At 42.3% G+C, this 24011-nt stretch overlaps 1 protein-coding gene and 1 pseudogene across 1 annotated transcript in view; one reads left to right on the forward strand and one right to left on the reverse strand.

Moving 5' to 3' along the window:
• Positions 1–13423: 13423 nt before the first annotated feature.
• LOC122122790 lies at positions 13424–14135 on the reverse strand (annotated as a pseudogene).
• An 867-nt stretch (positions 14136–15002) lies between these two features.
• Myo16 (myosin XVI) overlaps positions 15003–24011 on the forward strand; it is a 269234-nt gene continuing 260225 nt past the window's right edge. Inside the window, exon 1 of the mRNA XM_042697004.1 lies at positions 15003–15258. Coding sequence (XP_042552938.1) covers positions 15033–15258 — 226 coding nt within the window. The 5' untranslated portion in view covers positions 15003–15032. The remainder of the gene's footprint in view (positions 15259–24011) is intronic.

Below are 24011 nucleotides of genomic sequence, written 5' to 3' on the forward strand. Positions count from 1 at the left end.
CCTTCAGGAATGCTGTGGGCTGCTTGTGTCCACAGAGCTGGCAGGGTTGACAGGTGTGATTAAAGGCTGTCCCTCTGTCTGGAGGGACCTGCATCCTTGCTTGACACCTGTCCCTGTAATTTGGTAGTCTCTCTTCAGGTTGTTCTGTGGATGAAAGATGATACTTTATGCTTCTGATGGTTGGCAGTACTTGGGATCTCTCAATCTCTCTGGATGGCTTCCAGAACCATGTGCAAGTCTGAGCTGCTCAGGGACCTCTCAGTGTATGCACTAGTGAGACACACAGAGCTCTTCCCACCAGACAGGCCCAGCCTGGACTTGAGTTTGTCCTTCCACCTGGATAGCCACTCAGGAAAGGACAAGGAAATCAGCAACTGAGTGTAGACCCTTCTTGTAGCAAGCAGCACCTACTGAGACACTGTAACTGCAGGACTGGAGAGAAAAGTCTGTGTTGGTCAGGTGAAGTGTGGAGAACAATGGTCAGACAGCAGCAAGGAGACTGGGAAGATAATTCTGTGGATCCTTGAAGAATGCAGCTCCCGGGGACTCAAGCTGAGGACCAGGAATCTGAGATCATTTAGTTATTGTAGAAGATGAGAGAAAAGGCAGAGTCAGGAATTTTCTTGGAAAACACTGTGTATTGATGTGACATGTTAGCTTCAGGTAGAAGCCTGGGAAGAGGGACAGGCATGGGACACTAAATTCCAAGATATCCAAGGATGGAGTTAACACACAATTCTGAAGCTCACATGAGCAAGATCTGCGTGAAGTAGACATGGAGTTGCTAATGGATGGTGATCACTTTAGACGTGGCAAGAGACAAAATAGCCAGGGAGACCTGAGATGGCTCAGTGAAGAGTTTCAGGAAGGCAGACCGAGGAAGATGCACCTGCAAGTGAGTTGAGAGTCTTAATGAAGAAGAGGACTGGAGTGGACAGGCAAACATTGTGGCGGGAAAGTGACAGGATGGTGATCTCTGCTTGGGGATCATCTGACGTAATCCATTAGGAAGCCATCAGGGACTGCAGCTGCTGTCAGCTGAGACCAGGGGAGGGACATTCATGGATCAAAAGCTCTGATGGTTTTAATGGGGATAGTTTTGTGTTTTGTTTTGATTTTTTTTTTTCATGCTAGGGATTGAACCCATACCCTTGCGTTTGTCAGGAAGTATTTTACCACTTGAACCAAACCACTAGCCCTTTCATTTTTTTTTTGAAGTTCTCGCTGATACCTTGACCTGAGCTAGCCTCACAGTTGCAATCCTCCTACCTCTGCCTCCTAAGTAGCTGGGGTTACAGATTTGTGCCACCACACCTAGCTCCTGGGCAGTCTTTAAATGGACATCTCACAGGTATGACATATGCATCTGTATCACCTCTGAAAATTCAAACCCATCTGTCTGTTCCCCAGAGTTTGTCCAGGCTCCACAGTGGGTGGAGAGAAGCTCGTGGAAGGCTGCCTGTTGGGACTCGCTGCTCTATTCCTTGTCATCCTCCCATCACCCTGTGAAGTTGAACTAATGACGATAACCTTCACATCAAGAATGCACATTCTGATGAGGTTTACATGAAGGGAATTTGTTTCCCACTAATTGTCATAAGTTAATTCTGCGATAGGGTCACGATCACCTGTTTCGGGAACAATCGCTATGTGATGTTGCCTCACATGTTTATGTAATACGTTTGGTTCCAACTTCAGATTAATCACATTTACTTCCATTTTTTAATCAGTAGATCCTCTACCACTTGAAACACTGACCCAACCTTTATCCGTTTCAGTTAATTTGGAAGTTAATGGTTTTGCATTTTCCCCCCTCTGGCTGGCCTCAAATGGCCTCCAACCTATATCTTCCTAGGTAGATGGCATTCCCAGTATGGGCCACCACATTCCACTTAGTATTGAAATGGGCTGTTGTTAACTTTTAGACTTTGTTTCATCTTCTTGCGACTCTGACCTAACCTGGGATGACAGATGTGTGCTACTTTGCTTAGGGTTCTGCTGACTTTTTGCCCAGACTGGCCTCCACAAAGAATCCTACTAATCTCTGCTTTCCAAATAGCAAGGATTACAAGTAGGAGCTATGGAGCCCAGCCCTGTATTTTGCTTTCTGAGAGAAGGTGTTCTGCAACAGTGGAGAACATTTGAATGGTTTTCAAGCTGTGGAGTTTCAAACTGACTTTAAAGTATCTAGGAGCCTACTTAAGGATCGCTATGGAAAGGTCAATTACTTTATCCTCTCTACAGATGGATTCAGTTAAAAAAAAACAGTTAATAAGCTTCCTTCTGCTTTAAAACAAGACAATAAAGTCCAAATGGGGACTTACGATAACCTTGCATGAATCAATGATGTGCATTCGCTCAGGTGCTCAGTTTGGTGTTTTGAAGGTCTTTTACTTCGTGTAAGGGAGGGGCTAAGGGAAGATCATGAAAGGCGAAGAGTTTAAGAGTCTTGAGAATAAGAGAAGATGGAGAGGCTTGAGTTATTTATCATCCTGAAATGCGCAATGACAAGGAGAAACAAATATAAATTGGCGACTTGCATTTTGAGATCAATTGACCGTTCTTCTCAGACCCTGGGCTGCAGAACGGGGAGACAGACTTGGAAACCTGAGGACCAACAGGAATTCATGCCAGATAGGCCTCACAGTGCCTCCTATTTTGAGGGTGTCAAAGTCACAGCAATGGAGCGCTATTGAGAGAAGAACAGTCAACAGCGAAATCGTCTCTAGCTCACTATTGTTTTCCCTGTACAGTGTCACCGAGAGGTTCCGCTTCGGCTGGATGAGCTGAAGCCAGGTCCACAGGGCCCCCAGGAACTGATCAGGGCAGCTCAGAGGCTGCTCCACCTTTTCTGTTCTTCAGGAATTATGCCTGGGTTTTTTACTTCATCCTGTTCGCCTCCCCAGGGAGCCATGAAGGGTCTCTCCTGCAATGTACCCCTACAATCACTCAAGGAGTCTGGGCTGTTCCCTATGGGGCACTGGGGAGAACACCAGGGCGGCTCAGCCATGTTCAGGTGCTGTTCCTTCCTGGAAAATGATGAAACTCCCTCTGTGATTGGTACTTGACCCCCTCCTTTGAAATAATGGGGTTACACTAATGCCATGGGCATCCACATCAAGTTGGTGGCTCTGACCTCTCTGCCCAATGCACTCACGTGGTCTATGCGGTGAACCTCACTGAGCAGTCTCAGTTCTTTCTGCAGAAAGGACAGGATTCCTGTGCAGGATTCCTAGAGCCCAGGGCTCGGCAGTGCTGACACAGGGCGGTCCTTGGTTACACTGGCCTCCTCTAGCTTCTGATGCCCAAGTTTCTGTGTTTCATCCTCTCCCAGATCTATCCAAGTATGGGGCCTTACATGCTTCCAGCATATATCAGTTTATTTAACCACCCGTCGGTCTGTTCATTTACTCATCCATCTACCTATCCGTTCATCCATCTATCTCTATCTATTTCCGTCTTCTATCTATCTATCATCTATTCATTCATCTACACATCCCATCCATACATTTGTGTCTCGGGTAACTATGCACTGAAATGTTAACTTAGTATTAACACAGTTGGAAAGCATTTTCCTCATTAAATAATTATTTAATATGATGCGTTTTAATGGAAGGCTCATTGTCTGTTTTATTTTGAACTGTTTTATAAAAAAAGGATTTCTTAATGAAGTCAGTGAATAAAATTCCTCTTTGTAGGCAACAGTCTCTAAAATTTAACACATCCTTTCCCTTTTTATTGCCTTGTTTAATTCTGTCTTCATCTATAGATTAGAGTATAAATGACAATGGATAGTGTATTTTAATGATTGGGCTTCAGTAGTGTCTATTGTTGTCATGGAGACAGAAATCTGTGTTCAATATACACAGATGAACTTGCCAGAACACCTGAATTTAAAATTGGAATTGATGGTCAGATAAGTTGGTGTTAGGCGAAATGAACCCCAAGATAAGGACTCAAATGGTTTTATTTTTTCTTGCTGTTGTTTCTAACATATTTATAAGATGATTTCTTTGTTGCTTTGTATGTCCCTCTCCCATGGTATAACCTCTGTTTTTACTGTATTTGATGTTGGTATAATTTGTGTAGGGGAAGGGAAGAAACAAATTGTTTAAATAGGGATACAGGTGGACCCATTGCAATAATGAGATGTACAAGGTGTTATGTTGAAAAAGGACCTTTACAACTTTGGCCGGGGGAAGGGAGTATGGGGGGGGGGGGGGAAGGGGGCGGAGAGCAGGGATGGTAAGGGGAAACAAAAGAGGAGCCAACAATGCTTGATAAAAAATGTACTCATCATGGGCTGGGAAGTTGGCTCAGTGGTAGAGCGCTTGCCTTGCATGCCTGAAGCCCTGGGTTTGATTCCTCAGCACCACATAAGCAAAAAGAAAAAGAAAGCCGGAAGTGGTGCTGTGGCTCAAGTGGTAGAGCGCTAGCCTTGAGCTGAAGAGCTGAGGGACAGCGTTCAGGCCCCACGACCAGACCCCCCCCAAAAAAAGAGAAAGAAATGTACTCGTTACCTTGCTCATGTAATTGTAACCCCTCTGTACAGTATTTTCACAATAAAAACATAAAAATAATAATAAAAAAATAAACTAGAATTTGGAATTTGCAAGACTACTGTTAGAATTCTCGGTTCATAATTGGATTTGGGGGAAATAGTGAGGCTTGCACTCGGGTCTCCTGGCTTAGGAGGTTGGTGATTCTGCTGAACCATACCTTCAGCCCTCCTTAAGTTTTGAGGGAGTGGATACACTACCAATGCAGTAATGCTATTGACAAGTTTTTACTACTAGTTTTCTGCTAACTCAGAAGTTCCTAAGTGATGTTTGAGCCCTATCCTTGTATCCCCAGAAGCAAGTGGCAGAAGTATTGCATTCTCAGTCAGTAAGGCTGGGGCCATCAAGGGGGACTCTTCATTCATTCTTGATTAAAATGAAGGAATCAAAGGAGGAATGAGTCATGAACAGTATGTGTCAACTGGTATTTGAAAGACGCCTTGTTCATCTGAAAAGCTTCAGCCTCTGGAAGAACAAGGCAAGTTGATGCTCGGGGCAGACCACTCCTGGAGAGACTGGAGAGCTATGTGTCTGTCTGTTAAATACCCTTTCTGGCAGATTTAGTGAGCTGAATCTCTTCTCCACTATTCCAACCAGAGGTGAACACTGGGTAAGGATTTAGTATGGAGCTGTGTGCTCAGAGTTGTGTGCTCAGAGCTGTGTGACTTATTGATGAGGAATGGAACGTGGTCACTTGAAAGAGAGGACCCAAATGTCTTCTGTTGAGTATGAACCCAAGGACAACACCCTGAGCTGCAGCCTGGAGGGATCATGGCCATAAACTTGTCATAGCCCTCATCTGTGGATATCTGATCAGAGAGACCTTCTGCTGACATTTTGCCTCTATTTTGTCATTAGATCCTCCCTGTAAGGTTCACATAAGACCCAGAGGAGGAAGGAAATCCCTTTGGGTAAAGTCACACAACCAGTAAGAAGCTGAGTGCAGATCTGAAGCGACGTGGCTGAGGCCTGGAGATAGGGCTGCAGATACCAGGCTGGCAAGGAGCTGGGCTGACTGGGTGCTCTGTGGGTCAGGCAGATGACTAGACACCCTGGACCCCAAGGCACAGAATGCGGAGTTTATACACAATGCTCTCACGTAAACCAAGGGGCAAATTCACAGCACATCCACTTGGGAGGATATACCGGAAAGCCCAACAGTGTGACAGGCTTCAGTTTTCTCACTACCTGAAAACAAATCCTAAAGCGATTAAGAGTTGTATCCACTGAAAAGCTATATGTCATAACCCCCCAAAACATTACTAAAGTATCTATTAAGAGAAGTGTTAAGTGTGGGAAAGCACAACAGTACAGGAAATGCAGTATTTTAAGTCATACGTCATGTGGAAATAGCATTTATTTTAAAGAGAAAACATCGGTCTGGTGCTAATGGCTCATACTCATAATCCTAACTACTCAGGAGGCTGAAATCTGAGAATCACAATTTGAAGCCAGCTGGGGCAGAAAAGTCCTTGAGACTCTTATCTCCAATTAACCACCAGAAAACCACAATGGTAGATCACTAGCCTTGAGTGACAAAACTCATGGACGGCACCCATGCCTGAGTGTAAGCCTCAGGAACTGTGCAAAATAAAAGAGAAAGCATCGGGCATAACCATTAAAACAAGTTCAGGTAATAGATGAAAACCCACATAGCCCGGGCATACACAAACTTAAAAGCTGAAAGATGGCTGCACATTAGTGAAGTGAAAATGTGGTTGCTTTTCTTGAATAGAATGTAGGTTCTTTACCTTAATTTAAGTAGTTTATTTCCTTTACCTTTCAGAGAAATGTGTCAACGACAGCTTGCTACAGGGATCAGAGACCAAAATCCTCAAATATTCTAGTTCATAACATTTCTATCTTGCCCAAATGAAGCTTCCTTCCACTGTTTTGTTTTTGTTCTGTAAAGGCGTATGGCATACTGAATCCTGATTTCAAGCCTGTTAAAACCCAGTGTTTTCTAAAGACTTGAGGAAAGTGCTTGAGGAAAGTGTTTTAAAGGCTCTGGGGGAGTATGCTGAAACTGATTATACTCTTGCTTTAAAAACCCAAATTGAGCCTTTGTTTCACTGCCATTGTAATCTGCAGTTAAAAAATCCCTTTGGAATCTTGTTATAACAACGGATTCCAAGAATAAAGTTCCTGCTTGAGGAGCTGTTAGTGAGCAGTGGTTTTGTGTGTGTGTGTGTATGTGTACAACACAGGTGTGCATACCTGCTGGTTTTCAATTGAGAAACTAGCTTTCAAGCTTGCAGAATTTCAAGCAAACATCTGAGAAGAGAGGAGTGGGTAATAGGTCTGCTACAGTATTTTTCGTGAGTTTTTTAAGCTATATGTATAGGTTAAGCCCCTATGATGCAGGCACTGATTATTTGATCTGTCTTTGGGAGGGTAAAGGGAGGCACAGAAATTGAGGGACAAAGGGTGAACAAATGCAGCAGTGGTACTTACTAGGCACTATGTTGAAAATGAATTTTACAACTTGTGGGTGGGGATGGGAGGGAAAAACTGGGAGAGAGCTAGGGAAGGAAGGGGTAACATTGTCCAGGTATTTTTACCTGGCTTATGTAGCTGTAGCCTCTCTGTACATCACCTTGGTAGTATATGGGATGCAGGGAAATGGATGGAGCTAGAAGAAATCATGTTGAGCAAGGTAAGCCAAGAGCAAAGAGACAAACAGCATATGGTCTCCCTGATAAGTGGATGTTAAATCCAAAACATAAGGTGATACGACAAAATTAACAAGGCTTAAGAAACAAAGGACTTCCACTCATCTGGTCGAATCACTACTAAATAACCCCATGCTGCTGATCACATATATGGTGTATATGTGCACACCAGAAGGAAATCAGGAGGAGGACACAGAACTAGAGGGAATCAGGGAAAAACATACAACAATGGGACCCATCAGCTGCACTGGACATTGATCAAAACCAACTAAGCAACACAATGGCAGCGATGGGAGGGAGGGAACAAGTGGGAAAGAGGGAACAGCTGATGCTATGCAAAACAAAAGAAATGTACATACCACCCAATGTGGAAGAAATAACTGTATCGCAAAGCTCATAGAACTCATAAATGTTATAGACCACAATAGACAATTTGCCCCATGAAAGTTAGAATGTGTATGTGACTTTAACTAAGCATCACTATCCCACAATACTGTGAAATTTGGGAAATTATGTAATCACTTAATCACAATAAAGAATTTGAAAAAATAATAAAAAATAAAAATATGGCATACAGTCTACCACATTCTGGTATGAGGTTCATGAATGGTCAGCTTAAGCACTATTCTGTGGCACATCCAGAACATTCTCACCTTGCCAATCTGAAACTCTGTTGAACCCAGCCTCCTATTCCCCTCCTATTCCTATTGCCAACCACAATTCTACTGTCTAAGTGTTGGGTCAATTCACTAATTATAAGTTAATTGTATTGCATTTAATTTTTACTGACAGGTTCTTTGTTGGTGTTGTTATTGGTTATGAGGCTTGAACTCAGGGCCTGAGTACTCTCTCTGAGCTTTTTCACTCAAGGCTAGCCACAGCTCCACATCCAGTTTTCTGGTGGTTAATTGGAGATGATAGTCTCACAGATTTTCCTGCCAGGGCTGGCTTTGAATGATGATGCTCATATCTCAGCCTCTTGAGTAACTAGGATTACAGCAGGCACCTGGCTTCTGACAGGTTTATTTTGACTAACATAATATCTTTCAGGTTAATTCCTTTCTTTTTATAGCTAAGTAATATTCCATTGTATGTGTATACCTTATTTTGTTCATCTATATTATCTGTGGTCATGGTGTTACTCCCAGCCTGGGTGCACTAACATTTCTTTGAAACTTCAATTATTTTTTAGTGTTTTAGTGGAATTCTAAGGTAGTAAAACTGTTCTATTTTTAATTTTTTGAGGACCCCTATAATGTTTTGTGTGGTGACTGTGCCAATTTTTCCAATTCTACCAACAGTGAAAGAGGTTTTCAACTTCTCTACCTTGTCACCAGCATTTTGTATTTTAGTTTCTTGGGTATTAACCATGTTAATACTCCCAGATTCTGTCTCCTGGTGGTTTTGTTCTGCATGTGTTTTGTGAGTGATATCGAATATCCCGACTGTTTGCATTTCATCTTTAGGGACACATCTATCTGATTTCTTGCCCAATTTTTCATCAGGTTATTTCATTTACATTGTTGAGTAGTAAGGGACCTTTTCATACTCAGGATATCAGCATCCTATCAGATAATATGCAAATGCTCTCTGCACTCTGTGGTGCGTTTTCACTTCACTAATGGTGACATAGAATCTGTGTAAAAATTCTCAGTATGAAGTGTTCAGTGGCCCTGTGAAGGCTCTCATCTGGGATGAAGGGATTTCTCATATTTGTGCAGCAGAACAATTCCAGAAGTCCATTTTCATAGCTCTTTTCCTTCTACTGTATTCTTTCTGTTGCTGACTTTCTCTTATGTAATATTCTGAAGTCCTGACACCACACATGCAACTCTCCAAAGCAAGGTGTGGGACTGTTTTCCTCAACAGATGTGCATATTTATTTCTGAACACACGCTTCTTTTTCCTCTCTGTGTTTTCATTCAGGCTCTCGGTGTGGCTCACATGGAGATGTATCCTCACTGAGCCATGTCTTCTGGTTATAATTTTTTACTTCGGAAGCAATTCATAATGGTTTCTTCTGTTTGAAATGTTTCTCAAATGTCCAGGCCTGGGAATCTGTTGTTTGTGATGCATCCAAACAAAAACTCTGCCAGCTGGGTGGAGGAGGTTGGGGGGAGGCAGGCAGCCATGTCTGAAGCTGCCCACTGATGCCCAGGAATGGATCGTGGGCATGTCTTCCCACCTTCTCTTTAGTGAGGTCACTCTTATAGAATGAGATTTCATTTCTACACCTACCAGAATTGTTTGCTAAAAATCAGTATATCGCAGGGTAAATAGTTATAGGGAGGGCTGTCCTTCAAAAAGTTTACTATCTATACTGATCTCCATTTAAAAAATAACCCTCTCAACAAGTACACCAAGAACAGCATTGTGTTCTTTTTTGAATTATATTTATTTTTATTGTCTGTAAATACGTATACAGAGGAGTTTCAACATGTCCTTTTCTGAGGACAATGTGTCGTGATCAGGGTCACCTCTTCCATTTTTCTCCTCATCTCTCCCAACCTCACCCACCCTCAAGTTCCAGAATCTTCTCATATGTTCATCGAGAATTATGTGCCTTTTCTCCCCCAAACTGTTCATTGTTATAATAGAACCTCAAAACTTTCGGGGGCTTTTGACAGTGGAAATTATATTCTCAGATCAATTTAAGGCAAGGGCTGATGGGTGGCAGGGACTCTTCAAGGCAGGAAGGAAGAGGCCAGGGGTCCAGCCATGTGGCTATGATGGCACCCTGCTGAAACGCATGGAACTGGAGGAAGATGAGAGAACATGGCAGAAGATGTGTGAGTTATGAACCAGGTCCAGAACTCTGAAAAACAGCATTTATAAGTGTGTTTAGGGAGAGGAAAATCTGGTTTTGTAAGGGCGTGTCACTCTCTGCCACAACCAACACAAGCTCCATCTTGCTGTGTGCGTTTGTATGACTCCCTTGCCTGTGTGCTGGGGTGAGGATCTGCTCTCCTACGAAGGAGTTGCTAGCTCACATGTGGTTTTGTGCAGGGCAGAGCTGGCAAAGTGGAGACTCCAGCTTTATAAGGAAAAGGAATGGCCTTCTCCCAACTCTTAGCAAGGAGCCATGCATACAGAGCACAGCCTGTACCAAGTTCATGGACCCAGTGGGGTAAAGCTGAGGTGCACAGTGTAGCCACGTGTCACAGCCCACCTGCTCCGTAGCATGAACACAGGTGTGAGTTATGCTCATTCGCACTGCCCCGCCTTAGCAGTTCCTCAGGCTTTAAGTAAGCTGGGTCACATTTCTGTTTCCCATGGTACATTGCTTTCAGGTCAGCGCGCGTGCGCGCACGCGCACAAACACACACACACACACACACACACACACACACACACACACACACACACACACGGCGCTGTTTACCCATGTAATTACATAAAACAATGTTCCACCATGTTAGATATATATTTTTTTTACTAAAAAAGAAACCTTATAGATGATTCCAAGGTGATGTATATTATTTAATAATGGAAAGCACTAAAAAATAATGTCATACAAATATGAATTTCAAGCTGAACAACCGTGGCTTTTGGTTCTCCCAAATTGTAAGAGTAAATAAGGAATTGAAGAATAAGCTTTGGTGTTCTGTTCTGACAGACTGAGGGATTGTTCCATGGGTCCTGGCTTGTCATCATAGAGTCCTGAGCACTGAATGAACAGCGCTTCCAGGAGATTCTTCCTAGGCTCTGAGATCTGGAGAATCCTGGAATTTATTAGATTATCCTCTGGTGCCATTGGCAGTGACTGGCACTCTGACACGGCTTTACCTCTTCCTGGTTTTGCAGTGGCCCTAGACACTGGCCTTGGGCACTGCATGACAAGTCAGGACAGTCACACAAGCTGAGGCTTTGAGACTGTTAAAGTCAAGAATTCAGATGTGAGGCAGTTTCCTAAGCAGGCCTGCGAGTAGAAGACATTCTCTGCAGAGTGCTACTGCGCACTCTCAGACAACCCTTCCCCTCCCATCCTGATCAACATGCTTATCACAGCAGTGCACCTGTAAGTCATTTGTCAGGATTTCAGAACCACCACCATCTACCATGTTGAGGTCTCTGGAAAGAGGAGATCCTATATATGAATAGTTGATACTCCCAGCATCGCTGTTATGAGTGCTCCTAAGTGCAAATAAGCAATGAAAATACAAGCCCAACATTGCTCATTCTCTCGCTAATCATCTATTGCATAAATCAATGGCATTTTGAGTGCCATATGATTTGAGTGCTTAGGGAATCACTGTGTATTGTCCTTTTTATTCTTTAGTTTATACAGAGCATTTTTTACTTTGACATGCAGATGTCCCTTCAGTCTTGGACAAGATGTAGCTTCTCTCAAGGAAGTTTTCTTCATGTGCAAACCAGAGGTCATCATATTAATGCAGCTGATATTTGTGGTTAATCAAATATTTGCAAATTAGAAAGAGAGACTTGTTCCATGAGAAATTACGGAGTTGAACCTAGGATGGAATGCTGCCAGGTTCGGCATAGAATACATCACAATTTGAACATATACAGTTATGTGAACTTGTTGGGGCTTACCTCATAAGTACTTTTAAAAAGTATATATTGCTGAGTGTGATGGCACATACTTGTAATCCCAGTAATTGAGATGCTGAGGAAAGAGAATTACATATTTGAAGCCAGACTGAGCAACATAGTGAGGTCCAGGACAGCTTGGGTAACAGGAAGAAACTCTGTCTAAAAAAATAAAGTGAGTGGAAGAGGCTCACAGAAAGCCCATGGACTGGTAGAAGATCTTCACTAACCATACAATGGACAAGGGTCTCATATCTAAAATATACTTAGAACTCAAAAAACTAAATCCCCCAACAACAAATCCTCAAAGAAACAACTGCCTGATTAACAAATGGGCTAAAGACTTAAAGAGAGACTTCTCTGAAGAGGAAATAAGAATGGCCAATAGACACACAAAGAAATGCTCAACCTCTCTAGCCATAAAAGAAATGCAAATCAAGACAACATTGAGATCCCACCTCACCCCAGCTAGAATGGCTATAATCAAGAAATCTAATAACAACAGATGATGGAGGGAATGTGGCCAAAAAGGAACCTACTGAATTGTTGGTGGGAGTATAAACTTGTTCAACCACTTTGGAAAACAGTATGGAGGTTCCTCAAAAGACTCCACATAGAGTTCCCCTATGATCCAGCAATCCCACTTTTGAATATTTACAGAAAGGATCATAAACAGGGTTATACCAAAGCTATCAGCACAACCATGTTTATCGCAGCATTATTTACCATAGTTAAGATATACTCCTCACTAGATGAATGGATCATGATATATATATATACACATATATATATCAAGATATATATATATATATATATATATATGTATATATATACATATATATATATATATATATATATATATATCTGGAATTCTATACCTCTGTCAGAAAAAATGACATTACCTCTTTGGTTAGAAAATGGAAAGACCTGGAAAAAAATCATATTAAGTGAAGTAAGCCAGGTCCAAAGAAACATAGGTCCCATGGTTTCCCTTGTTTGCAGTGACTAGTACATGTCTAGAACAAGCAGAGTAGGTCAAAGGCTATGTACATACGACCTATGAGGTAATGTTAAGCAAAATGTACCCCAAGACAGGGACACAAGAGGTTTTTTATTCTCTTTCTTGCTAGTGTTTTTAATGTACTTACAATACACTATGTTTTCTTTTGTTTCTATTGTATGTTCTTCCCCCATGGTATAACCCCTGTTTTCACTGGATTTGATGCTAGTGCCCTGCACCTTATATATACATTTTTGTAATTTGGAGAGGGGAAGGGACATTGCAGAAATAAGGATGCAGGCTGACCCATTGTGACGACAAGATGTACAGGATACTATATTGAAAACAAACTTTACAATGTGGGGGGGGGGCGGGAGGAGTTGAGGAGGTGGGGAGGGAAGTGATGATAGGGAGAAAATAAAGGAGGAGTTAACAATGCTCGCTATGAAATGTACTCATTACCCTACTCATGTAACTAACCCCTCTGTACAACATTTTTACAATAAAAATTAATAATAAATTTTTAAAAAATTAAGTGAATTTCCCTTAGTTAGAAAGGATGTGTAAACCTGTATTTTTGAACCAGATTCTAAACCTTCCATTTCTTTTTTTTTTTTTTTTTTTTACAAAAACAACCCAAATGTTATTTATTTAATATACATTGCAAGGACTTAAATCTTAATTTAAAAAACAGAAAACATAACAAAAACAACACCACAGCTCAAGATAACAGAGTCCTGTACAGAAGTCAAGGAAAAGGACAGGTAGACTAAGGAAAAAACAGACAACACAGGAGAAGCTGGACAGCTCAGGTCAAGGCTCTTGGCTGGAGACTTGTTTTGAGTAGGTTTCTTGAAGGTACTTCTTAAAAGCTGTGGGGTTTTTCCAGAGCTCGGCAGCATGTGTGTTCAAAGGGCTTTCGATGTTGGGCTCTCCTAGTAGGCTCTGGATAGACAGCAGGATGGTCCTGACGTCATACAGGGCCGACCACTTGTCTTTGAGGATGTCCAGGCAGATGTTCCCCTGGGTGTCCACGTTGGGATGGTAGCAAGGCGTGAGGAATTTCACCGTGGGTGCGTTGTAAGGGTAGCCACTAGGGAACTCCAGGGAGAGCTTATACCTCAGGTCTTCATATACTGTGCCAGCTGCTCCATGGATAGTCCCTACCCATTTGAAAAGGTTGTCTGATTCAGGGAAGGCAGAAATTCCTTTGTCACCAGACATCATGAGGGTCATCAGCTCCTGCTGTAGCCGCTTGCCCACTGGGCCCCGGGCGGTGCCCCCACTCGGCTCGGCTCATTTGCGGGAGGCGGCGACGCTGGCGGCGGCTGGGTCGCGGTTTTGGGAGGCCATCGGGGCAGCGCTGGCAAGGAGACAGAAAGTCCACACCGGGGGAACTCTAAACCTTCCATTTCTTTACATTAATTTTCTGCCCATAGTAACATTTCAATGTAGTGGTAAATGCAAGTATTTATAAACATCTTATGGATATTTTGGGTACTATTATGGGAAATACTATCTTGAAAGTTAGTGGAAAACTCACATTTCAGAATGGATCATTCAGCTAGTTAATTGCTATGTTAACACTATATTAACACTATATTAACACACTATATTAAACAGCAGCCACAATTATATCATTAAGTTTGAAAGACCTAAAGAAAAATCTGTGTCATGTCCAACTTTATATGTAACCCTCCATAGTTACTTCATGAGAAATAAATGTCTTGTAATCACAAGGAAAAGGGTTGGGCAATGAGTTGGTAAATGGCTACCAAGTGGTAAGAATAATTGATAGTATGTGTACGATTCCTTCCAGAACCCTCCGCTGTACCAGAACAATTTGTGTTCTGAAAGACCTGGAATGACTTTCTGCCCAAATTTAACCTACAAAATTTACTTCTTTTTGTTCGTTGCATGAGGGGCTAAGTAGGGTGGTTAGACATTTGGGCCTTTGGTGTAGAACTAGGAAAAGGATCAACTGTTGGTGATGGTGTGCACACCTGTCTGTGTCTAATTCTACCCTCTGTGTTGTTGCTGTGAAATCTCAAGCAGCAAGTGGCCTCTGTGTGTGCACACACTGAGCACAAGGGACTCTGTCCTTGTATATGGAGCACAGAGCATGGGCTGGGTGGGCTGCAGCTCATGCAGTGGGCTGTGGGCTGGCTGGTGACAATGCAGGTCTAGTGATGTTCCCGTGTCCCCCTGTCAGGTTGCTTCCAGCTATGTAACGTTTTCCGGTCCCATGACATGGAAATTGACCAGTGTTTGCTGGAGTCCTTGCCCCTGGGCCAGCGGCAGCGTCTGGTGAAGCGCATGCGCGGCGAGCAAATCAAGGCCTACTATGAGCGCGAGAAGGCCTTGCAGAAGCAAGAAGGCCTGCTGAGGAGACCGAGGCACGGGCGGACCCAGAAAGTCCACTTTGGCCTGGCCGATGTGATTCAGGATGCCATCATCCACCACAACGACAAGGAAGGTATGGACGCCTTCTCACGGCCGATTTTCAGTTGCTCTTTTTATTTGGGGGTGGAAGGAAGATGGGAGGTGAAAAATCCCTTTTTTAAATATTGAAAACTGCTGGCTTTGAGCTCTCAGAAATGTTCCCGGGGTGGGGGGGGGGTGGTAATATGTAAAGTCCAATGGTTAAATGTCCCAAGAATTCTGGTAAAGATGAAAGAATGTCAAATGTTAGCTAAATGGGTATGTTTTGCTTTTTAAGAATCACCTATCTGGACATGGTAGCTATAATCCCAGCTAATTCCAAGCCAGGCACAAAGGTAGCAAAAGCCCATCTGAACTGATAAGCTGAGCACGGCAGTGCTTGACTGTCATCCAAGCTAGGTAACAGGTTCAAGTGGGCTGGTCATGGTGCAGACTGGCCTAGGGCAAAAACTCAAGACTGTCTCAGCACAACAGTGTAGGACAAGGGCCATGGCTCGTGTGGTAGAGCACCTGCCTGGTCTCAGTTCAAACCCCAGTTCCACCAGGCAACCTATGCAGAAGAAAGAAATTTCCTTTCAAATTATTAATTCAGATTGATCATGAATTTTTTTTTTGGTCGGTTGTAGGGCTTGAACTCTGGGCCTGGGCGCTGTCCCTCAGCTCTTCAGCTCAAGGCTAGAGCTCTACCACTTGAGCCACAGCACCACTTCCAGTTTTCTGGTGGTCTATTGGAGATAAGCGACTGAGGAACTTTCCTGTGTGGGCTGGATTTGAACCACGATCCTCAGATCTCAGCTTCCTGAGTAGCTAGGATTCCAGGCATGAGCCATTGGCACCCAGCTGTTTATGAAAATTTTTAATCAGTGAAGTTTTTTTCCTGTGACAATGATATTGGCTGCAACGTTCATTAGTTTTTGTTTCGCACATGGATACAATTGGTAGTGGTCTCAGAATTCTCAGGATATAAAAGTCAATTTATGCAAAAAAAAAAAATCATTGATTCTTCTGTGCTCAGGTCACGTTTGCCCTCTGTTTATTTCTAGTAGTTTAATGGTTTCAGGTATTGTATTTCAGTCTTTGGTCAGTTTTGAGCTGGTTTTTCTCACAACATAGGGAGAAAAAATGGGATATGTTTCTTTATTCGCTATGAATAGTCAGCATCTTGGTATCATGAATTGAACAATCTGTTCTTTCTGTCATGTGAGGTTATGAAGTTATTGCTAAAAATCATTTGGAGAGAGATACATGGTCTTTGTTCTTTTCTGGAGTTCCTGTCTGCCTAGTTTTATGCCAACAAATGTGGTTTTAGTGACTGCACTTTGGTAGTGTGCCTTGAAATCAGGTATGGCGATGTCTCCTATTTTGTTCATTTTGATCAAGACTGTGCTGGTTTTGCTTCTCTGTGAAATCTGACTGGATTACTGTATCATGCTTTTCTAAGCAATCCGACCCACACCTCCCTGGCCTATGAAAGACTCAGATCCTTAAGACAGCTGCAGAGGAAAGAGAAGCTGAGAGAGTTTCCAGTGTGTGTGGTGAAAAAACCTGGCTTGCTGAAAGGAAAAATTATGATGGCACTGGAGTCAGAGGACAGCGGAGGGAGCAGGGCCTTGTACCTACACAGCACAAGAGATCCGGTGCCCATGTAGAGGGCTGGGCATTGCTGGAATGATCTGTACTGGAGGTCCTCCATCTTGGGCAATCAGGAAGAGTCATTTTTAATTCCAATTTCTGGGACTTACTTAAAGAGATGCTAAGCTGAAGTTGAGACAGGCAGTTTTTGGAGATGTCTGTATGCAGTGGTGCGTACATGGGACTGTACATGCATATGAGAGATAGCAGCCTGTGGTAATGATTACTACAGCTCTCACCTGCCGGGAATCACAGCTGTCAGCCAAGAGTGAATGTGGAGGGGAGAAGCGGCAGGTGGGGAGAGAGGAGAGCGCATAGGAATGCATGAATAGGTCAGAGGCTAGTATAGCCTTAAAGAACTTGTCCAGCCCGTGAAAGGCCATAAGGTTGAAAATGAACTTTTAAGCAAAATAAAATTTATAAGAAAACCTAGATGCACAATGTGAAAACAAATCAGAAGGATCAGATATGACTCAAAAGTTTCTGAAATGGTTTGGTATGGCTTTTCTGCTCTTTTTGCTTATTCTTGACTCTTTGATTTTCTAACCTAAGTCTTACATGTTTTAGAATCTAAGTTTATGGTAAATTTCCTCTCAAAGAAATTATTCCGCATGTACATTTGAGTACAAATTTGGTAAAATGAAATACAAACTTCTCAATAGGCAGTCAGTATTTCTTGCCTAATTGCAATTCTTTGGTAACCACGCACACCTGGTGAAGAACTTAGGAATGCACATTTTAAGTGTAATAAATGAAAGAGCACATTATCTATAGCAGATTGTTTATATGTGGGTGTTGATATAAGGATACGAGGTTTAAAACAAACAATTGGATATGACTTTGAATATGAAAGAAGGAAATAATAATTTTGATTCAAACAATCTCTGACTAGCTATAGATTAGGTGTCCTTGAAGAAGCCTAGTTTTGCCTTTTGTGGGTTTTGCCCCTTGCATTATATACAGTAGACAGAGTGTACCCAGGAAGAAATTTCATTTAATCATGGCAGTGATATTTTTGTTTATCATTGAGTTACCAAAGCAGTCAAACGACCTGTTTATGCACTTGAGAAAATAAATAGCACTGCCAGGAAAAAAAATCCTTTCTATTTGTTGTTTCAACATTGAGCATTAGGATTTGCATGAATAATTTTCCTTTACGGTTTAGTTCCTAGCACTTTTTATATTGTCTGACTATGAATACAGAATCAAATGTACTTTTCATGTCTGTGGTGGTATTTATGCTAACATTTATAATACGTCATTTAAAGGTAATTCAGATTGTCGTGTGTTTTGTTTTTTAACTTTAAAAGTACTGCACTTGTTTAAGTGTGAATTTAATGTCTTTGGTGCTTTATTATTGTCTTCCAAGAGTTGGTAATATTTTCGCCTCAGTTCGTCATTTTAATGTATGATACCACTCTAGAATGTGTTCAGTAACTCTTTTCTCTCTAAAAGGAAAATCAATTCTCAATTTTAGAGTTGTTAGTTCAAGTCCCAGTTGTTTCAAGAGGCAGAGATAGGGGAACAGGGTGAGGAGACAGATAAAGAGACAAAAAAGAAGCATGTAGAGAAAATTCACATGGGAAGATAAATTCCCTACTAGAGCATCTATTCTCTCATACCCAACAGATTTTAGTGGTGGGCCCACCAATGACGTGTTTTTGCAGAAATAATTGCTGGTGTTTTCCTCAGACATTGTGGCTATCTTCAGTGTATGCTCTGCCAATGTGACTTTAGTTACTGTTTCTAGAAGCCACATGTGGGTGGACAGAGGAATTGAGTCTAAGAAGGAATTGCTGCCCCAGGGCGATTGGATTGAGTCAGTGTTTGTACTCAGATGACTGTCTGTCAAGCTGATCTGCAGTACCATCAGTGAAACATTGTACCTCACAGCTGAAATACCTTCTTGAGCAGCTGGCCAAAGCCTCCTTCCTGTCCTGTTACCTTTCCCCTTCTAACCTGCCAGGTTCAACGATGACCATCTTTCTTCATCTTCTCACCAAACCCTCATTTTCTCCTTGGTTTTCAGTTAGTTAATATCACTTCTGGTCAACTTAGACTAGAAATACTGAAGTCATTTTAATCTGAAAGGGTTTGAAGGCTCTGACCTTCTTTGAACATTTTTGCAGGAACTAGCAACTGTTTGTAGATCCTCTATTATCTTCCAAAAACTACCCAGGATATTCACAATATATTGGATGAACTAATTATTCATAAGCCTGTTGCTAAGCTTCCTTATTGAGAAGCTTAAATGTAAATCTTCAGGGCTTACCATTTGGTTACTACATGACTTCGGTTTCTGGTAGCGGGGGCAACATGTGTGGATTCAGAGGCAGCATGGTGATGGAGTAGGGGCAGGTGGAGATGGAAGACATGAGATCTCTGACATGTATTACGAGAAGCAGCTCACTACAGCCATCTTTAGGAAGATGGACTGCTAGGCTGGTGCTGTTTGCATAGCGTGGCGATGGTTCAAGCTAAATGAAGCTTCTTCCTCTCTCCTCGACCTTCCTGTAAATGATGCACCAGTTGTCAGTTGAAGGATGATGTTGGTAAGTGGATTGAAGCTGGCCCTGACAGAAATTGACAGCTGGGCAGTGCTACCTCCTCCGGTCCACTGAGAAGGTCGCCATTTGGAGGCACCTGTGAGTGTCTAGGAGAGTAATTGGGATGTATGCAAAGTGTGCTGCAAGAATAAGTAGTTCTAATGCTCAGAAATAAGAGTGTGTGTCTGACCTGGAATAAATGTAGACTTTTCCCAAAGAGTTGGACTTAATAAGAGCATCTCCTACATTAGATACTTTGAGTTTTGAAGCAAGTGTAAAGCACCAGTCTTTCTTTGAGGAGGAGGCAAAGGGAAAGAACAACTCCCAGTCAAAAGAAATCTCCACAGCTGCTGTCTAGGGAGAGCAGACCACTCAGGCACAGCTTGGGTGGAGAGGGCCTTTGCCCCAACACCACCCCATCTTGCTAACTGACTAGGTATGGGCCTCAGGGAACACAGCAACAGCTGTGTGCCCAAGCTTTCCTCTAACGTGGCCCAGGAAGAGGGAGCTGGGGAAGAGATCTGCCAAGACTACCACAAAGAAGACAAAGGATGACTTCCAAATGGTAGAGGCCCTGGAGAACTTTCATTTTGTAAAATTCAGAGCTGAATATCCAAATATGAACACTCATGGCTGTGCTGAATGCAGGCATTCTGGGAGGAATCTCATAGACTGTCCATTGGACGATGATGCTCCCATGAATAGGCAGCAGCTGCTGCATAATTGAAGTGACCTAACCATACAATGCAAAAATCATGAAACGTTTGGAAATTAAGTCCATTTAAATTTGGAACAAATCTAGGCGAAGTCAATGCATGGATTAATATTTCACCACCACCATGTTCACATTCCTGAGAAATATTTATCATTTCAATGGTACTGTGAGGATGATTGAAAGAAATGTGTTTTTTCAGCATTTATAACTTAGATGGAAAGATACTGTGCCCATGAAAAAAAAAAAAAGTTCCATGTAGGTAGATTCACTGTGGTGAGGTGACAATGAGAGGAATCTCCAAGTCTGCTGTCTTGGAAATGGCTAGTTTGGTGGGAGGAAACAGCAGCCAAGCAGGAATAGGACAGCTTCACGTCGGAGAGCATTGGTGACTGCCATTCGAGGGTTGTCATTAGGGTGCTGAGTTTGTGGAGGGGTTGACTCCCATTTTCTAGAGCTTAGGAGCTGTGTTTTGTTGTCCCAGAACAGTGGTCTGTGCTTTCTCTTCCTTCCTGCAGAAAGCACACACAGTTGTACCTGTTCCTAAGAAGCTCCGGGGACAAGGTAGATGCTACTTGCAAAGACTTTGCCAGGAATCACTGCCTCATAAGTGGTAGCTGCCATTACATGTTGGCTGTGACTTGGATAGGAATTTAGGGATACAACTGGAGCCATCAAGAGAGGCTAAGCACCTTGGCTGCTATCTGATTTCACCTGACTGACTGAAGATCTAAATATGTAGGAATAAAGAATAGGCCTAGGAATGATGCAGGCATTCGTGTTGTAAATTATTATAAATTTATGTTATAAATTTATAATTAAGAAGAATTCATGTAACTCCCCAAGGTAATGAGAAGCAAGAATTGGGTGGTACCTTGGGAAATGGATTAAAGGGAGAAAATTTGAATTACTAAGTAATGCTGACCCATTTGGGTTGATTCCTTTCTGTTCTGACACAGTGACCATAATCCATTTAGACTCCTGTGTGTGTGTGGGGGGGGGCTTCATTTAATCCTATTAATCACTCTACCATGCAGAGTAGTGGGCTAAAAGGTCCCTCAAAAGTTCACAACCACCTAGCAACAAGTGAACATGAGCCTAGAAAACTAGAAACTAGAGTACATGCAGGATAATGGGCTCAGAAGCAGGGTCTTGGGCTGGGAGGGGCTCTGCTGTCCTCAGATTCCTCAGAGGAGGCAGGGAGCTTGAGACACAGAGACACACGGAGGAAAGGTGGCATGTGCAGTGGAGGCAGACATGAAGAGATACTGCCCACTGTGAGAGACACCAAGTCCTTCCTGTAGCCCAGAAGCTGGGGAAGAACGGGGGGGGGGGGGGTGGAGGAAGGGTGCTTGTGGTGTGTTTAGTCCTGGGGAAGCTCTGGGACGAAGTGCACAGACCAGGGACTGGTGAGACCAGTACAAAGGAAGGGAGAAGATGCCAGCAGAGACCCACAAGCTGAGTGGCTGCAGCCTTTGCCCTGAAAGACATCATCTTGCTGTTTGTTCTTGGCCTGCTGATTCATGTCTGCTCAGAGTGGGCTCTGATGTGTAAGGAAAGACCAGGAAATTACAGATGGGGAGAACTCAGCAATCTCACGCGAGCTGGGGAGGCGGCGAGTACGTGGAGAATATTAACTAAGCTCGCAGCCCGTCACAATCATCCCCCGCATCTCAGATAATATGAATGTGAAATCGGCGCTCCCCAGGTACCACATGCAAATCCCACGCCAATCGTTTTATGATTGCACGCGCGCGGTGCCATTCCCTGATCTTTCACAATTCTCCAGATGTTTATCCTGATATTATTTATACAGAGAAGATGACATGTCTGAGCCTGGAAGGGGGCTGAAATGGTGCTTCTCTGTAGTTCCTGGGGACCGCAGGTTCAAGTCTCCTGTGGGCTTTAACAGGTAAAAAGTCATTGTCAGTGTGCTGCCGGGATTGAGTGAGCAGGCTGCAGATTCCTATGGAGGCCCAGTGCCTTTCTCCTCAAATGCATGCAGGGAAGCACTGCATGGGATCAGAGAACAACAGAATAATGTTATTAAAGAGCTTCAGGAAAGTATCCTCTTGCAGAGATCATACATCACAGACTCATCAGTGCTTGAATGATAATCTTGCACTGGGCATTAAGGTAATTTACTTTCGTCATCAGACTCAACTTAGCATGCTTGAGCTTTGAAGTTAAATGGAAATAGTAGTTGCTTACAACCTTGTCAAGATTTGAAATCAGATAAATACTTACTAATGGTACTTTTCTTATTAATAAACTATAGAAGGATCACGTAGGCATATCTTACCTTTTGACTTATTAGCTCATAAATATTAAAAGAAAGACATGGAACTAGAACAAATCATGTTGACAGAAACAAGCCAAGTTCAGAGAGACAAACGGCACATGGTTTCCCTGATCTGCGAACGTTAAATTCAAACTGCAAAGAGATATGACAAAATAAACAGGACTCGAGAAAAAAGGACCTCTTCTTAATTTGTCGCACCATTTTTAGATGGCTCCATGTTCTTGATCTCACATATGGTACATAGATGTGCACGTCTGAGGGAAGCTAGGAAGAAGGCACAGAATCAGAGGGAAACAGGTGAAAAAAATATAGCACAAGGGCCCATGAGCTGCACTGGACATTGCTGAAAGTGTACGAAGCAATTCAAGGGCAGCGATGGGAGGGAGGGAGAAGGAAAGAGGGAACAGCTGACACTAAGCAAAAAGAAAGAAGTGTGCATAACACCCAATGTGGAAAAAATATCTGAGTGTCAAAGTTTGTAGCATTCATAAGCCATGATAATGGCAAAGCACCTCGTGAGGGTTAAAATGTGTTTGTGACTTTAGCTAGATATCACTATCCCACCATGCTGTGAAATCTGTGAAATTTATGTAATCACTTAATCTCAATAAAGAAAAAAGTATAATAAAGAAAAAAAGACACGATGAAACATTATCTCAAAATACTGTGATTATCATAGAACTTGAGGATTATACGTTGTTTTTGTTTTGTTTTATGCCAGTCTTCGGGCTTGAACTCAGGTCTTGAGCGCCGTTTCTGAGCTTTTGTGCTCAAGTCTTGCACTCTATCACTTTGAGCCACAACTCTATTCTGGCTCTTTGATAAGAGCCTCATAGACCTCTTTACCCAGGCTGACTTTGAACCATGATCTCCAGATTTCAGCCTCCCGGGTAATTAGAATGAAAGGCTTGAGCCCCTGGTGTCAGGGGATAAGTTTTAAGAGCGTGTATTATTGATGCAACAGTTGGAGTTATATTGGAATTTATTTTTATGGTGCATAGTGATTTTAAGCCTGCAAACCAGAAAAAAAATGGTGCTTTGAGTTAAAAATATTTTTTTTGTCAGTACCATGGCTTGTACTCAGGGTTTAGTAGTTGCTAGACTCTATTCCTTATAGCTCGAGGCATACCTATTCCCTGGCTTTTTGTTGGTTAGCTGGAGATAGAGTCTTTGTGGACTTTTCTGTTTAAGTCATGATCCTCAAGAGGCTGAGACCCCTGAGTAATTAGGGGTGATCCACAGGTGCCTGGCTATACCAGTACCTTTAACACTTAAAAAAAACCTTCAAAAATAATTTAAATAATTATTTAAATAAAATTTTAAATAATGTAATGATGCTAAATGATTATAAATTTAGTCATACTAGTACATTCATATTAAAATTATGCCCATTTATGAAATTAATAATTTTTGAAGAAGTCAAACATTTATCACAATACTCTATTATTGTACTATAGCTAAACTGAATCTTTTATTTTAAAAACCAATAAAATTTCTAAGTGAATCATAGACATTATCTTTCCAATGATCATTTCTGGTAAGAATTCAATTAACTTTCATCATCAAAACTTACCTGTACTGCTGTACTGAACTCA

Source organism: Dipodomys spectabilis, unplaced genomic scaffold (assembly GCF_019054845.1).
Source record: "Dipodomys spectabilis isolate Male_0828 unplaced genomic scaffold, ASM1905484v1 ptg000215l, whole genome shotgun sequence".
Classification (NCBI taxonomy): domain Eukaryota; kingdom Metazoa; phylum Chordata; class Mammalia; order Rodentia; family Heteromyidae; genus Dipodomys; species Dipodomys spectabilis.